We start from the raw sequence: 15,684 nt of genomic DNA on the forward strand, positions 1-15,684 counted from the left end.
TAAATTCCTTTTGTGGCAACCCTTCTAGGCTGCTTATCATTAACTAGTCTCTTTCACTTTGTATTCCAAGCAAACGGGCTTGGCCTCACACACATTCATTTGAAACAGTCTTGCTTCAAGCTGTTTGAATTGCAGGCAAAAAAAGGGGGGTAGCTGCCCAACACTCCTCTGATTCTTTAGAAACACAGTCTTTACATGCAAGAAATTCTTACAATGAGATGCAATAGGAAGGAATGTTTTTGGGGAAGCAGGCTGCACCCAATGTTTCTGTGATTCATAAAAGCAGTCTTTGCATGCAACATTGGCTAGCAAACAAATTCAGTAGCATTTTAGAACAAGTATATTTGCAGTCCTTTACTTTTAGCTGCTAGCAGAAATTCATCTGCTAATGACAAGGGTTTTCTCTTCAAAGCAGTCTCTTTATAACTTTTACTTTTAGCGAAGATAGCAGGTAGATGAAACTTTAGCAATGCAGACAGATGGAGACTTCTTGCAGAGTTAAAGGAAGATTAGCCTTATTAATTCACTTTACTTTCTTTAAAGCTAATATAGAGAAAAGTATAATTTCTTACTGTTCTGATCCAGAGTTAAGATGCCTTGTAAATCTAGATCATACAAATAAATTCAATAAGAATGATTATAAAACAGACATTTTAGTCAGAAATACTTGCAGTTATGGTTATTGCTTCTGGATATTATACATCTGTTCATTCTTATAGGTAAGAAATTAATACTTTCTCCACACTAACTTCTAACGTGGAATGAGACCATCTGAGTCTTCCAATGGTCTCATGCTTATCTCAGACAAAGGCATTCCAAACTGGCGCATGGCCAGGATATCCTGTAATGAACTGTAGTGGTTCCTCCTACATACTTGTTAACATGGGATAGCTAACTAGCTAAAACTACATTACCCATAAGCCATCTCTTAAGGAGACAGCACTTAACCCAATAAATGCCAAACATTCTAACATACAGATCTACATGATCCAGAACATTTATTGTTGTAATTAATCAGCTCAAAATAATTGGTATTCAGATATTCAAATTATCTAAAACTAAATTGACAATTTTATGATAGTTAAGAAAAGTACATACAGACAAAAAAATGACTAAAGTCAGTATTAGATCAGAATATGCTAAAAGGCCATATTAGGCTGCATATATACAATATACAAACGTAGAAATTAAAATTAGCAATCTGTATAATATAAACTGGGAATAGCAGTATAAAATACATGTATTACACCCACACACAAATACATATACACGTATATTCATAAATAAAACAGTAAAATTGTCCAAAAGGATTTTAAGCATTATAAATTTCTTTTACCAATCCTTACACTCTTGTCAAATTTGAGAAAAATGTAGTACAATAGCCGATATAGCTTATTCACCCCAAAATAAGGGTTATAGATAGCATGCCATTGTTAACTGATAAGATAATGCATGCAGAGGCTGTCACTGGGCCCTTAGCAAATTGCCCTACTGTATAAGCCTATGGCAGTAAATCAAAACTTTTAGCATAATGCAATGCCATGCAGAAAAGATCTTCTAGCTGTCCTGAACTCATTTTAGTTCTATTTTTAGACATTTTAAATGCCAGAAAGAAAAGCTATAATTTGTACCAATATAATGTAAGATAATTTTATATTTATAGGATATTATTTTTTATTCAAAACACAATTAGAAGAATTCTATAACTCTGATATGATATAAACTTTTGAACATTATTAGAAAGTAACCTGGGAATACTTGAGAGTAATATATTTTTCTTCTGTCTAGAACAGGGGTAGACAACCCAAAACACTTAAAGAGCCACTTGGACCCATTTCCCACCAAAAACAAAACACTGGGAGCCGCAAAACCCTTTTGATATCTAAAATGAAGATAACACTGCATATATCCTTTTTTACCTTTATTATAGGTTGTGTGTGTGTGTGTATACACACACATACATACATACATACACATACACATACACACACAGGTAAAAAAGGATATATGCAGTGTTATCTTCATTTTAGATGTCAAAAGGGTCTCTCTCTCTCTCTGTCTCTCTCTCTCTCTCTCCCTCCCTCTCTATCTGCCCTTGGTCTGCCACTCCTCTTCCCCCGTTCTCTTTCTTTCTCTCTCTCTCTCTCCCTCCCTCTCTCTCTCTCTCTTTCTCTCTCTTTCTCCCCCCCCCTCCCATCTGCTGCTCACCTGGCAAGCTTGAAGCTGTTGTCCAACAAGCTCAGGGGTAGGCAACCTCGTCTCTTTTATGACTCATGGACTTCAACTCCCAGAATTCCTGAGTCAGCCTAGCTGGGCTAGCTAGCTCTCTCCTGCCCTTCCTGCTTCCTGCTTCCTGCAGAGATGCAGCAAAGGGAGGAGCTCCGCCCAGTAAGCTTTTCAGCTCCTCGGAGAACACTGTGAGTGCACTCTCTTTTTCACACATACACACAAACACAAAAAAAAAAAACACAAACAGAGAGAGAGAGAGAGAGAGAAGCAGGGAAGCGCAATTGCCTCTCTCTGTCTCTGTCTCTCTCAGCAAAGCTGGGAGCCACGGGGGAAGGCTCAAAGAGCCGCATGTGGCTCTGGAGCCACAGGTTGCCGACCTGTGGTCTAGAATAACAGAATTTTGCATTGTAAGAAAACATCCAAAGTTCACATTTGTGTGCATCCCTTTTTACAGCTTTGGTTATTTTTTTTTCTAGGAGGTCATGAAAACTTTGCCAAAATGATTGATGAAGCAGAAGTGTTGGAGTTCCCCATGGTTGTGAAGAACACACGAGGTCATAGAGGTGGGTGTGAGAGTCTGTATATAATTGTTAAATGAGAGTTGTTTTGTTCAAAATTTTTAGATGCAAAATAGTACAAAGTGCCCAGAATATCTTATCATAAATGCAATGGTATTAATAACCCATGCTTTCAGAATTCATTGAATATATCTACATTTCCTAACTTATTTGTATTCATTTATCAACATTAGATACATTTTTGTCTAATTATAGAAGTCATATAGTTACACTTGTATTGCATATTTAATTATTGTAATAATAACAATTTTACAATTTTGTTTCTTTCAACTACCACAAAACACAATTCATTGATAATCTTGGCCCAATAGTTCAATTTAAATGTGTTTTTATTTAAATCATCAAGTTTGAGCAACTTTTGTGGCTGTTTGTTTCTGCAGATAAATAAGTGAAGCATTCTTCATGAAACTACTCATGAGTTGAATGTAACTGTTGGTAACTTCATGGACGTATTCATGTAGGGTTTTTTGTGGAAAAGTACTGAGATGGTTTATAATTGCCTTCTGAGATATTTTTCAACTCCTCACTCTGTCCTACTGTATTAGTAATATATTGTTAAATGTCATTTTATAAAATTAGTAAGATGGCTCTTCTCCAAAATAAAACAGAACTTATTAACAGATGGAATCAAACAACCTATATCATGGTCAAAGAACAGCATAAGGTGAATAAGATATAAACAATTTAAAAACAGAGAAAATATAAAAATAACAATTACATTAAAATCTAAAAAGTATAAAAATAAAAATCTAAAAAAGTCTAAAAACAAAAAGCAATACATTAATGTTAAAATATAAACTAAATCTATTACAAAACACTCTATAATAATCATCAGGTGTTCATTAAAACTGACTTATGGCAGATGTCATCTTCTAATGTATGCTATGTGCTGCTGTGCAAAACCTGTGCACTGTTATATGTTGTAGCAGGGATGGTATCTGAGAGCAGCAGGGAAGTGTAAAATTGTCCTGTGCTCCCTGGGTATTCATACAATAATGGTGAGTTGAGGCTAGAACAAATGTGTCTATATAGTATAGGAATTAGAGAAGTATATGTTCCTTTGTTTCTATATGTCTAGAGTCACAGGGGCATTGTCTCTCTGGGTAAGGGGTCTTCCAGTATCAGCTTTCAAGGATAACTATGGGGAGGGTGTATCATTGTGCTAAAGTAAAAGCTCTTTGATGATCAGGTATTTTAAGATTTGTTAAGTATGCCATAAGGGAGGTAGAGAACTTGTTGGGTTCACTGGCGAAAAAAGTTGAGAACCTGGCTAGATCAAGTTGGTACTCTATGTCTGTTATACAGCTGAATGAGAACTTCAGCCTGATCATATCCCATGCTGGAGAAGATCCCAATGATGAGATTTTAGTTGTCACTAAATTTTAGATTTTAATTCCATATAGACTGAAAATCACTCCTGTAGTAAATGAGGCAAAGCCAAAACAAAAAAAGAATAATCTAAGCCAGTAGTTGATTAAAGTTGCCTACATTCTAGCCTCCACTTTCATGAGGCTTGTCTCATGAAAGTGGTATTAGAGTGGTATTAGAGACACATTTTGGAGCTTGAAAGGCCGATCTTAGGAATTTGCACTGAACAAGTTCTAGTGGTCCGAAGTTGGGAAAGGGCCTTGCCTGGCACCATAGAGAAGTTGTGCTACTGGCTTGGCCTCAGATAATTTGAATACTGCAGGAATGTAGTGGAATCCCGTCATATTTCTGTTAGAATAGGTTTCTGCTGATAAAAGCCGGGCACAATTCTGTCTCAGTTCTGCATTATCATCATCATGATGCCACTATCACCATCAAACAATACTTTTAACATCATCAAACAATAACATCTGCCAATCCCAGATCTTTGGGAAGGACTAGTTAGGGGGATAAAAATATCAAATTTAGTCTAAACATCTGGCTGACTATTCAACCAACTATAGTAAACAGCCACTGTGAATGTCTCTGCTAATATGGTAATGTCACAGTGTAAAAATCTTTCCTTTTAAATTTTGATTGTCATGAGGATTTAAAGTCTATCCTACATTAATTAAACTTTGTTGAGGATTAATTATTTGCATCTGTTTAGATAAATGCAGCAAAATATTATAAAGCCTATATTCCTTGTAGGAAAATAATTATTTAATATATAATACTTCCACTCTCTGTGAGTTTTTGAAAAACAATTATGCTACTTGTTATTTATTTCATTATAGTCATAAGTAACTCTTGACAGCAGCGGTCCCCAATCTTTGTGGCTTCATGGCAGGGCTGGGTGGGAAAGGACAACTGGGCTGCACAAGTGGCGGGCTGGTGTGCATACGCATGCATGCACAACTTAGCGAGCCATGGGCCAGCGCATAGACATGTGCATGCGCATGCATGCTGGCCCACTGCTTGTATGAATTAAGCCTGTGCCTGCTAGCCTGCTGCTCAGCAAGTTGAGCTGCGCGTGCATGTGGACACCGGTCTGCCGCTCACATGGCCCCGTTTTGAATAAGCCATGGCCTGGTAGTGAGCTGCAGCTCAGGGGTTGGGGACCCCTGCCTTATAGCCTCAGTGGTATTTCTTGTCTCCATACAGCTTGTTGATAGAGTTTCATCTATCCAATCTTGTAAAATTAGAATTACTTTAAGTTAATTTGAAGTTACATTTGGTTTTTTCCCCCCAAACAAGTTAGAAGGTTCTATTTTAAATAGAATAGTTGAAGAGAATAGCATAAGTAAAGTGAGAACTCTTGGAAGAACAATGTAAGATGATTATATTGCAGGTATTGCAGAAGTCTACAGAAGGAGGCTTCAATTTAACTCTGTTCTTGTTTAAGTGCCTGATGTTATTCAGTACAGTTTCACATATAATGTTGTTTTTGATGATGACTTCAAAATGAAATTACTACATTTGGGAAACCATTCTTTTTCATAAAAAAAATAGGTAATATGAACATTTTGAAATTTAAGTTATACATAATGCAATAATAGCTAAATAAAAAAATAACATACAATTCTAAAATATCAATTGTGGACCTCTTGTATGATTTTGTTCTCTTATCTGTCTCTGGGTTATATAAATTAAGGTGGACTGCGCTGTCTCACCAAAGAACACCCTAACAGAAGCAACAACACCACTAACCCATGAAACATCATGAATGAGTCAGCATTAATCCTTAACAGTTACATCCTAGAGCAGGGGTGTCAATCTCACAACATCACGTGATGTGTCACGACGTATCGCGACTTTTTTCCCATTGCCGGGCAATGGGGTTGGCACCGTTTCATCATGACGCTTCCGGCCCATGGGCCAGCAGTTTAACACCCCCGTTCTAGAGATTCCCAGATAGGGAGTTGAGAGTATTTCAGCTTCATCCAAGTCTGCTAAAAGCACTTTTTGAAAAGGAAAACGCAGGCACTAAAAGGAAAGAAAAATATTATTGTATCACCGCAGCTCAGTAGAATGTAGAATTATAGAAAACTACAGATTCCCTGTAGTACTTCTATATGGGGAGTCAAAATTTTGCATAGAACAAGAAAAGAAAATTCTAAACCCACCAGTAATTGAATAAATTGCTATATTAGCTACAACAGTAGGTCTAACCTATAGCAGTAATTGATGATGTCTCTGCAATATGGTCATCCATAGTGGAACATAAAAATATAATCAGTGCCCTACCAGATCAAACCCCATCTAATCCAGCAATTTTCTCACAGTGCCCAGTCAGTTGTACAAGAAAGCCTAATAATCTTCAGCAACTAGCCTTCAAAGGAGTGATAGCCAAATCTGGCCCTAGGTTCTGCCTCAGTTTACATTTCCCAATAAACAACAGAATGGGAAAATCATTTAAGAGCAATTTATTAGGGTAACCTGGTAAAGTGGGATCTCCCTATGAAAAGGGCGAATCTCTTACTTTCCTTTTTATAGTTGACACCGCAAATAAAATGCAAGAGGAAAGTTGATTGGACATGATAAAAGTAACCTCCTCTTTGCACAGGAAATCATTTACATGTAGTCAAACATGTTTCATATTTGCATCTCATAATATCACACATATTCATTAAAAAGAAGTCTGACAGTTGTTTGGAGTTCATGAAGAGACAACCAGACACCCATCTTATCTCAGATAGTTTATCCTTTCAGTTTAGGAATGTTAAAAACTATCAATCAGTCCATACAGCAATAGAATAAAAAGTTTCCTACATTTCAGTCTGTAATGAGCCTGAACATCATTTTTTTTAATTAAAAGTTTTACAAATTTAATACAATATAACCCAAACCCCTCCCACCCCTTCCCCCCTCCCCCACTTTCCAGAGCTTATTACAGGGTAATAAATAAGCAATCATGATCTAACAAACATTACCTGACTATACTATCAATCAATCAATCTATAACATACTTTAACTCCTTTTCAAAACAAATGTTAACTAATTAAAAACAAAAATAATAATATAATTAAACCATAACACTAAAATAATATAAATTCGACCATATTAAACTATTAATATTAATCTAAAATCTACTTATAAGCAAGATAATACTATTCAGTCTCATATTTCTTTTGAATATAATCAATCCATCTTCTCCAGACCAAAATATATTTTTCTTGTAAATGGTCCTTCAAACAGGTGGAGATTTTCGCCATTTCTGCTAAATTAGACACTTTAAGTATCCATTCTTCCATAGTTTTTTTCTTCCAATATTGCCCCACCAATAATCTTGCAGTTGTTGTAAGATTCAGTATCAAATTAATTTTTTTAACATCAAAATCAACCATAATACCCAACAAAAATAATTGCAGAGTAAACTTTATTTTTCTCTTAAAAATCTTTTGAAATATTCCACCAAATCTTAATCCAAAAAGCTTTTATATCTCTACAAGTCCACCAAATATGAAAATAGATTGCATCTAAACTTCCGCATCTCCAACATTTGGGCTGTAAATTAGGATACATGCGGGACAACTTTTGGGGATCCAAATGCCATCTATAAAACATTTTATAAAAAATTTTTCTTAAATTTTGGCCTTGGGTAAATTTTACATTTCTAACCCAAATTGTCTCCCATGTATCCAATAAAATCAGCTCTTGAATATTTTGAGCCCATTTAACCATACAATCTTTAACAAACTCCGTTTCAGAATCCAATTCTATTAAAACATTATAAATTCTCTTTATATGGGCTCGAGTTTGATCTTTAATCTGTTTTACCAAATTCACATCCTCTAAAGTAATACCAACCTTTTGATCTAAACTCCACCTAACTAACAATTAATTATACTGAAACCAAGAGTGTACAATATTTTCTTGTTTCAGCTCAATTAAAGACTTTAGTTGCCAATCCTTCCCTACCAAACTAAGTAATTCCTTATAAGAAATCCTATCCAAATTCACTCCCCTAGATATTCCCTCTATCGCATGTCCAGGAATCCCCCAAATTGGAATCTTATAATTTAACCTATAATAATACTTCTTCCAGAAATGCAACAAAGCACTTCTCAAAATATGGGATTTAAAAACCTGATCTATTTTTTTCTCATAAATTAAATATGCATGCCATCCATATAATAAATCCCATCCCTCAAGAGAAAGGATATTTTTATTTGTTAAATTGAGCCAATCACTAATCAGCGTTAAAGCCACTGCATCATAATACAATTAGGCGCCTTAAGTCTTCCTCTTTCCTGTGCATCTTGTATAATCTTAAACTTAACTCTTGGTTTTTTCCCTGCCCAAATAAACTTATTAATCCCCTTCTGCCATTCCTCCAAATTAACATCTTTTTTCAAAATAGGTATCATTTGAAACAAGAAAAGAAACTTTGGAAGAAAATTCATTTTAACTGCTGAGATTCTCCCCAACAAAGACATCTGTAATTTTTTCCAATCATTTAAATCCTTTTGCACTTTAACTCATAATGTCTCATAATTATTTTTATACAATTTAACATTAGAAGCTGTAATATATACCCCTAAATATTTAACCTTCCTCACTATTTCAAAACCTATTAATTTAGCCAAGATATCCTTTTCCTTCATCGACATATTTTTCAATAGTATTTTAGTCTTATTATTATTTACCGTATTTTCCGGCGTATAAGACGACTGGGCGTATAAGACGACCCCCAACTTTTCCAGTTAAAATATAGAGTTTGGGCTATACTCACCGTATAAGACTACCCCTCTTCCAACGCACACCAAATAAAAATTAAAAAACATCAGATTTGATTTCAATATGGTAATTTTAATTCAAATGCTTATGACATGCAGGTACTTAGCAGAAAAACTGTCATTTATAAACATAAGGCTGTCATCAAACATATAAACATAAAACAGTGCAAGTGGATTAAACTTTTCCTAATTCACTCTAAAGCTGAAAGGAAGGATAAGACAATAAAACCATGGGAGCTGCCATGCTGTTTGTTTTCTAAGCTGTCAACCAAACTGAACTGATGATGATAGGAGGAAGATAAAAAACAATAGAAAGAGCAAGTGCCGGGCAAGTCCCTGGCGAGTCAGCAACGCCCATCATAACTGCAAGCTATTTTTACAGGTTTTGCTTGCGTGACAGTTTCCCTTTAAAAGCCTTCAAAATCATCCTGTTCATCATCTGATATCATAAAAATATCAATGACATCTTGTGGTACATTTGTAAGGCAGTCATCATATGGATCGAATTCCGTATCAGATGGTGTGGTCTCAGCTTCAGCTTCCTCTTCATCTTGCCACAAGTAGTCATCCTCCATACCATCTAATGAATTTGATATGCCACACTTCTTGAAAGACTTGATTACTGTTTCTGCATCAATATCTTTCCAGGCTTTTATGACAAACTTGCACAAAACATCCAACTGTGGAGCACGCATGTTTCCTCCTTTTCTGAATGACTTTTCGCCGCTAACCATCCATTCATTCCACTGTTCTCGAATGCGATCTTTAAATGGCTTGTTTAGGCACACATCCAGTGGCTGTACCAACGATGTCAATCCTGCAGGAATAACTGCCGCATCTGTGTTTATTCTTGCAAGCCTTTGCTTGGTGCTGGGAGTTAAATGAGCCCTGAACATATCCCACACCAGTAGACTACGTTTTTGAAGAAGTCCACCTGGTCGCCTGCTCCATACATTATCAAGCCATAGCTTTACCCCTTCTTCATCCATCCAGCCTTTTTCATTCACATGTACAAAACAACCAACAGGGAACTTGAGTTTCGGCATTGTTTTTCTTTTAAAAATAATCATTGGTCTCAGTTTGGCACCATCAGCTGTGCATCCTAGTACCACTGTAAAACTGGACTTCTCATGTCCTGTTGTTTTAATTAAAATTGTTTTTTCACCTTTTTGATGGACAGTTTTATTTCCAACCATATCAAAATTCATTGGAGTTTCATCCATATTTCCAATACTACTTAATGCATAGCCATGTTTAATGCGCTGTTGTATTACGTATCGATGGAAACTAATTACTTTGCTATCAAGATCTGCAGGTAATTTGTGTGCCATTTTTGTCTTTTGCCTCAGTACCATATTATGCCTTTTCAAGAATCTAGTACACCAAGATACAGTGGCCTTAAATCTGTTGCTGTGATCTGGGTTAGATTTGGCCCACTGAAGTGCAGACACACATATTTTATTTCGTGTCACTACATAACCATTTTGGCGATGCTCATTCACCATGTCTGCTACATGTTTTTCAAGTTCTGGCCAATGTGGGGTGCCTCTTCTTAATGCACACTTACCCCTTGCCATACTCTTTAACGCTTTTTCATTTGCTTTCCAGTCCTGAACCATCTTTTCTGTTACTCCATATTGTCTTGCAGCAGCGCAGTTATTATGTTCCATGGCAAAGTTTACAACTTTAAGTTTGAAACTGGCTTCATATTTCCTTCTTCTTGCTGGTGGAGCCACGATGGCATCTTGACTGTTGGACATTTGTATACAGTACTGTATGTACTGGTGCTCTACTGTATGAACTGGTACAGATACTGGTGCTGTACTGTACCGGTACGTACCCAGTATACAACAACCAGCCAATCATGGCAAGCGATATACCTTATCACTGGCAAGCGATGTACCTTACCGGTGATTGGCTTGTTGTTGTATACAAAGCCTGGTTGGATTGGGTGGGTCAGCTCTCCCTGCCTGCCCAGCCCTCCCTGTCCTCTTATATGCCCTAGGGAAAAAATGGACATGCTAATACACCCTTTCGCTGAAGAAGGGGAGAGGGAGGGAGGAAAGGGAGCGAAGTTTTCTGAGTTCTCATTGGCCACCTGTAAGCCCAAATGAGTACAGTATTCTCTCCTCCGCAGGCGCCCTTTTATGCCAGTGCTGAGCATGTGTGTGCGTGCGTGTGGCATGCATGCGACTCCCCCGGGCTGCGCACCGGGATCTCCGGAGACTGGATCTCCTCCTCTTGGTCTTCCATCCCACATGCGCGCGCGTGCACACACACACATGCCTCCTTTCCCTCTTCCCTCTCCTTCCAATCCTTCCCAGCTCAGAAAGCAGCGAGGAGAAGTGTGCGCGCACACACACACACACACACCCTCCTTTCCCTCTTCCCTCTCCCTCCAATCCTTCCCCCCCACCCTGATTTCCAGCTCAGAAAGTGCAAAGCAGCGAGGAGAAGTGTGTGTGTGTGTGCGCGCGCGCACACACACACACGCACGCACGCACGCCTCCTTTCTCCCTCCAATCCTTCCTTCCCACCCCGATTTCCAGCTCGGAAAATGCAAAGCGTGTGTGTGTGTGCGCGTGGCCTCCTTTCCCTCTTCCCTCTCCCTCCAATCCTTCCCAGCTCAGAAAGCAGCGAGGAGAAGCGTGCGCACACACACACACACACACACACGCCTCCTTTCCCTCTTCCCTCTCCCTCCAATCCTTCCCCCCCACCCTGATTTCCAGCTTGGAAAGTGCGAAGCAGCGAGGAGACAGATTGAGACCCACAGGCATTTACCAGCCTGTGACTTCAAGTTAGCAAAAAGCAGCTGCAAACCACACGCCTGCTAGAGGTGAGCCCCTGCTAGAGGTGAGCCGCGGGGACGGATTGCTGAAACAAACAGCTTAGAGTTTAATTGCTCTCCCTACTGCCACTCTACCAATCAAGGACTCTTTTTGAGTGAGGGTGGGGGAGAGAAAACTTGATGAGTAATATACCAAACCACATGTGTAAAGGAATAAAATAGAATACCCGTATTTTCCGGCGTATAAGACGACTCGGCGTATAAGACGACCCCCAACTTTTAAGAAGGTTTTTGTGTCTTAGAAAGTCATCTTATACGCCGGACAATACGGTACCTTGAAACCAGAGACCTTCCCATACTGAGTTAAAATTTCAACCAGATCCCTAACCGAATCTGTCGGTTGAGATAATGTCACAACCAAATCATCAGCAAAAGCTCTCAACTTATAATCATTCTAATTTATTTTTATTCCCTTTATTCTAGGTGATTCTCGAATTTTAATAAGTAAAATCTCCATTGTTAAAACAAATAACAATGGGGGTAAAGGACATCCCTGTCTAGTACCCTTTTCAATGTTAAATGCTTCTGTTAATCCCCCATTAATTATAATTTGTGCAGATTGTTGTTGATATATAGCCTTAAGAGCATACAAAAATTTATCCCCGAAATTCATTTTCTCTACTACTCTCAATAAATGAACATTATTTTAAAAGAGAGAAAATAAGTCAAATTAAAATACAAAGTAACATTGTTAGTTAACAAATTACAAATCCATGTCATGTGCCCCTCAGGAGTCATAGGAATAGATCCAGCCCTTTTTGAAGAAAAGTTTTAGTCAGTGCAGTAAGCATTTTCCAAAGTTTAACTACATGTTGTATAAAAAAAATTCTGTTCTGATTCTTTCAGTATTCAATTTCACGGAGTGACCTCTGGTTTAGTATTTTGGGGAAGGAGAACAGCTTTACCTTCTCTCATGTATAATTTCGTACACCTCAATCCTATCCATTCTCATTCACTATTTTAGCCAAAAAAAGCTCCATGGGTTGTAATCCTTCCCCGTAGGGAAGCTTTTCCAACTCCTTGATCATTTTAGTTGCCTTTTTCTGAACCTTCTCCAGCTACATAATATCATTTATATAAGTGTAGCAACCAGAACTGCACACAATATTCCAGGTATGGTTGCAGCATTGATTTATATAACAACATTATGAATCGGCATTAGTTTATTCATGTTACTCTGAATTACTTTTTAAACTCCTTTATTAGAGAATGAAAGCAGAAGTATATGCAGTTTACCTATTTTTGTAAATAATGTGTATTTGTTGTTATTTTGCTTAGAGCTTCATCTAAGCATTGGAACCTAGGCTTATTTGTAGATTTCACTTTCTGGATTTTGTTTTGTGTTCTCTCATTGCTAATAATTATTTAGTTTAGTTGTTTATGTTAGAATATGCTTTGTAATCTATGATAGGCTTACCACCCAAGACTTAAGTACATTTGAATAGATAAATCAGTAAATCAGATTCCCCAATGAAGAAATTTTAAATAGAATCATCATCTTTCATATTAGTTGCTGAAAAAAAGATTGATTATTTATAAAATCCTCCATAAGATAGCATGAAATATGTTTTATTTATTAATGATATCCTAAATATAGTTGTATGCAACTAAAGGATATTTATCAGTAAATTTAACATTTGAATCAATGTATTTAATGTGAACTTTAATTTGGAAAGAATTTTAAATAAGTTTTGTATTTCATTGCTATACTAATTATTTTAATTGGCAATTGCAATTTAATTGGGACTGGTTTGCTTTAATTCGTCAATTAATCATGAACAGCACCTTGGAATCTCTGCCTTCTTTAGACTGTGATTGGTGCAGCCCTCTGTTTTATGTGTCTAGAAAATCCCAAACCTGTTGCAAAACACTCTTGCAACCTAGTTCTACTAGAATAGCACGGAATGGTACAGGCCAAGATTGAAGGATACTGAGAGATCTGTACTGAGGGAGTGAGAACTGGAATAAGCCCTGGAAATTGTGAGTGTACTTCAAGGTAATATTTTCCAAATTTTGCTGTTTTAGTAGCACTAAATGTATAAGTGCTTTGCCATTTTTATTGATATTCATTCACCAGTGTTGCCAGGATAATGTTTTCAGTACAGAAGTTGAGAAAGTATAGACACACTGCCTTTCCAGCTCTTTAAAATTCAGGCAGGAAAATCATTGACTAGTTTTCATCTCCTGTGTTCTTTTGATGCAGGAAAAGCTGTGTTTCTAGCCAGAGACAAACACCATCTGGCAGACCTGAGCCATCTAATTCGTCATGAAGCCCCTTATCTATTCCAAAAATATGTCCAGGAGTCTCATGGCAAAGATGTTCGTGTCATCGTGGTAGGAGGCCGTGTCGTGGGCACTATGCTGCGTTGCTCAACAGATGGTAGAATGCAGAGCAATTGCTCACTTGGTAAGAAAGAAAATGTGTTTGAATTTACTATATATGTTGAATTTTTAAATTCTAATTTAAGGCATACATTTTTATAGAGTGCTATCTTAAATGTAAAGATTACTTTGAAAGAAACAAATACAATAAACTTTGATTTAATGGACTAAAAGGGAAATCACTATCTAACCCTAAGTGTGCATATATAGTAAATAGCAATTTGAATTTTTCAAGTTCTAAAACATGCTTCTACATAGGAAAACTAATAACATCAAACGCCTCTGATGAGAACCATGGGTTATTATATGAACTGTCTCGTCAAACAACACATTTGTCTCTGTTATTTGAGACGCAGTCCTGAAAGTTGACCAAAACTCAGAACTAGCAGCCATTTATCCATTAAGTTTAAAGTCCACTAAATTAAATAATTGCTGTATAATATTTGTATTTGTATAGATTGCCTTTACATTTATATTATCTCTGCAGTTTCTTTTTGGATCATTCTCCCCATTATTTACTACAGTTGAGAAGTAGCAGGAGTAGATAGGCCACTTTATATGCTGAGGCAACATTATGCAATTTCACATGGTGTAACCACCAGAACCTTTTTTAATACCAACATTTCACAATATTAAATCAATCTCACCTCAAAATCTTACAAAAATTTTAACTTTCTCTGCCCCAATCATGAGCTTTTGTGTAAGCATACTGAAATCTCATGATACTTCTGCTATTTTTAATTTTAAAAACTGTTTTTTTTATATATTGGTTTGTGTGGGTAGTGCCTTAGTATCTGGGAGTGTCACACTACCATTGGACTAGTAATAGTTAGTCATTTCTTCTATCTGGAAATTGGCACTCTGAAATGACCCATATTCTGGATCAATTCTTCTCTTTGTGGGCCTTGTTTCCAAAGTTAATACTGTTCCATTGGTTTTGATGTTTTATATTCTTATTTTATTTCATTCAGTCCTTCCGTTATATATTCAAGATGAATAGTCTTTAATATTTATGTGTTATGTATATGTAGGGGTCTGGGTCTATATAGATGTTGTATATAGTATGTTTAGGTGTGTGTCATGTATGTGTTTCACTTTGGGAGCAGGCAGCTAAGTTTCATTTTTAATTTTTTTATAAAAAAATTTTATTTTCAATTTTGCAATACAATACAATCTTAAAAATACTTCAGATAAGAAAAAAAAACAAATTAATACACACCATTTTCGGTATTGCTCACCCATTTCCCCCCAAACCACATCCACCCCTAACCAACTTGCCTCTTTCCCTCTTCTTTCTCTTCCTCCCTCATCTCCTCTCCACCTTCCTACTTACTTCTCACTTTCTTCTATCCTCTCACTCCGGATGCGGTCTGGGGGAAATGCCCGAGCAATTCCTCTCTCCAAATTGAAATCTCAATATATATACAATAAAAACTATTTCTACTTATCTGAACTACTAAAATTCCAACCCATCCTTCCCCCTCCCCCCCTGACTTCC

General features: G+C 36.9%; 1 protein-coding gene across 3 annotated transcripts in view; it reads left to right on the plus strand.

The window, feature by feature from the left end:
• The window catches only part of RIMKLB (ribosomal modification protein rimK like family member B), an 83,354-nt gene that overhangs the window by 56,921 nt on the left and 10,749 nt on the right, over positions 1-15,684 (plus strand). For all 3 annotated transcript variants that reach the window (XR_005559565.1, XM_039366670.1, XM_039366669.1), the window contains exons 5-6: positions 2,706-2,792; positions 14,008-14,211. Coding sequence is in view for 2 of the 3 variants with exons in the window: in XM_039366670.1 (XP_039222604.1) it covers positions 2,706-2,792; positions 14,008-14,211 (291 nt within the window). In the remaining variant the exon portion in view is untranslated. The remainder of the gene's footprint in view (positions 1-2,705; positions 2,793-14,007; positions 14,212-15,684) is intronic.

Source organism: Crotalus tigris, unplaced genomic scaffold (assembly GCF_016545835.1).
Source record: "Crotalus tigris isolate CLP2741 ecotype Arizona unplaced genomic scaffold, ASM1654583v1 scf7180000020347.5012614909:4044961, whole genome shotgun sequence".
Classification (NCBI taxonomy): Eukaryota; Metazoa; Chordata; class Lepidosauria; order Squamata; family Viperidae; genus Crotalus; species Crotalus tigris.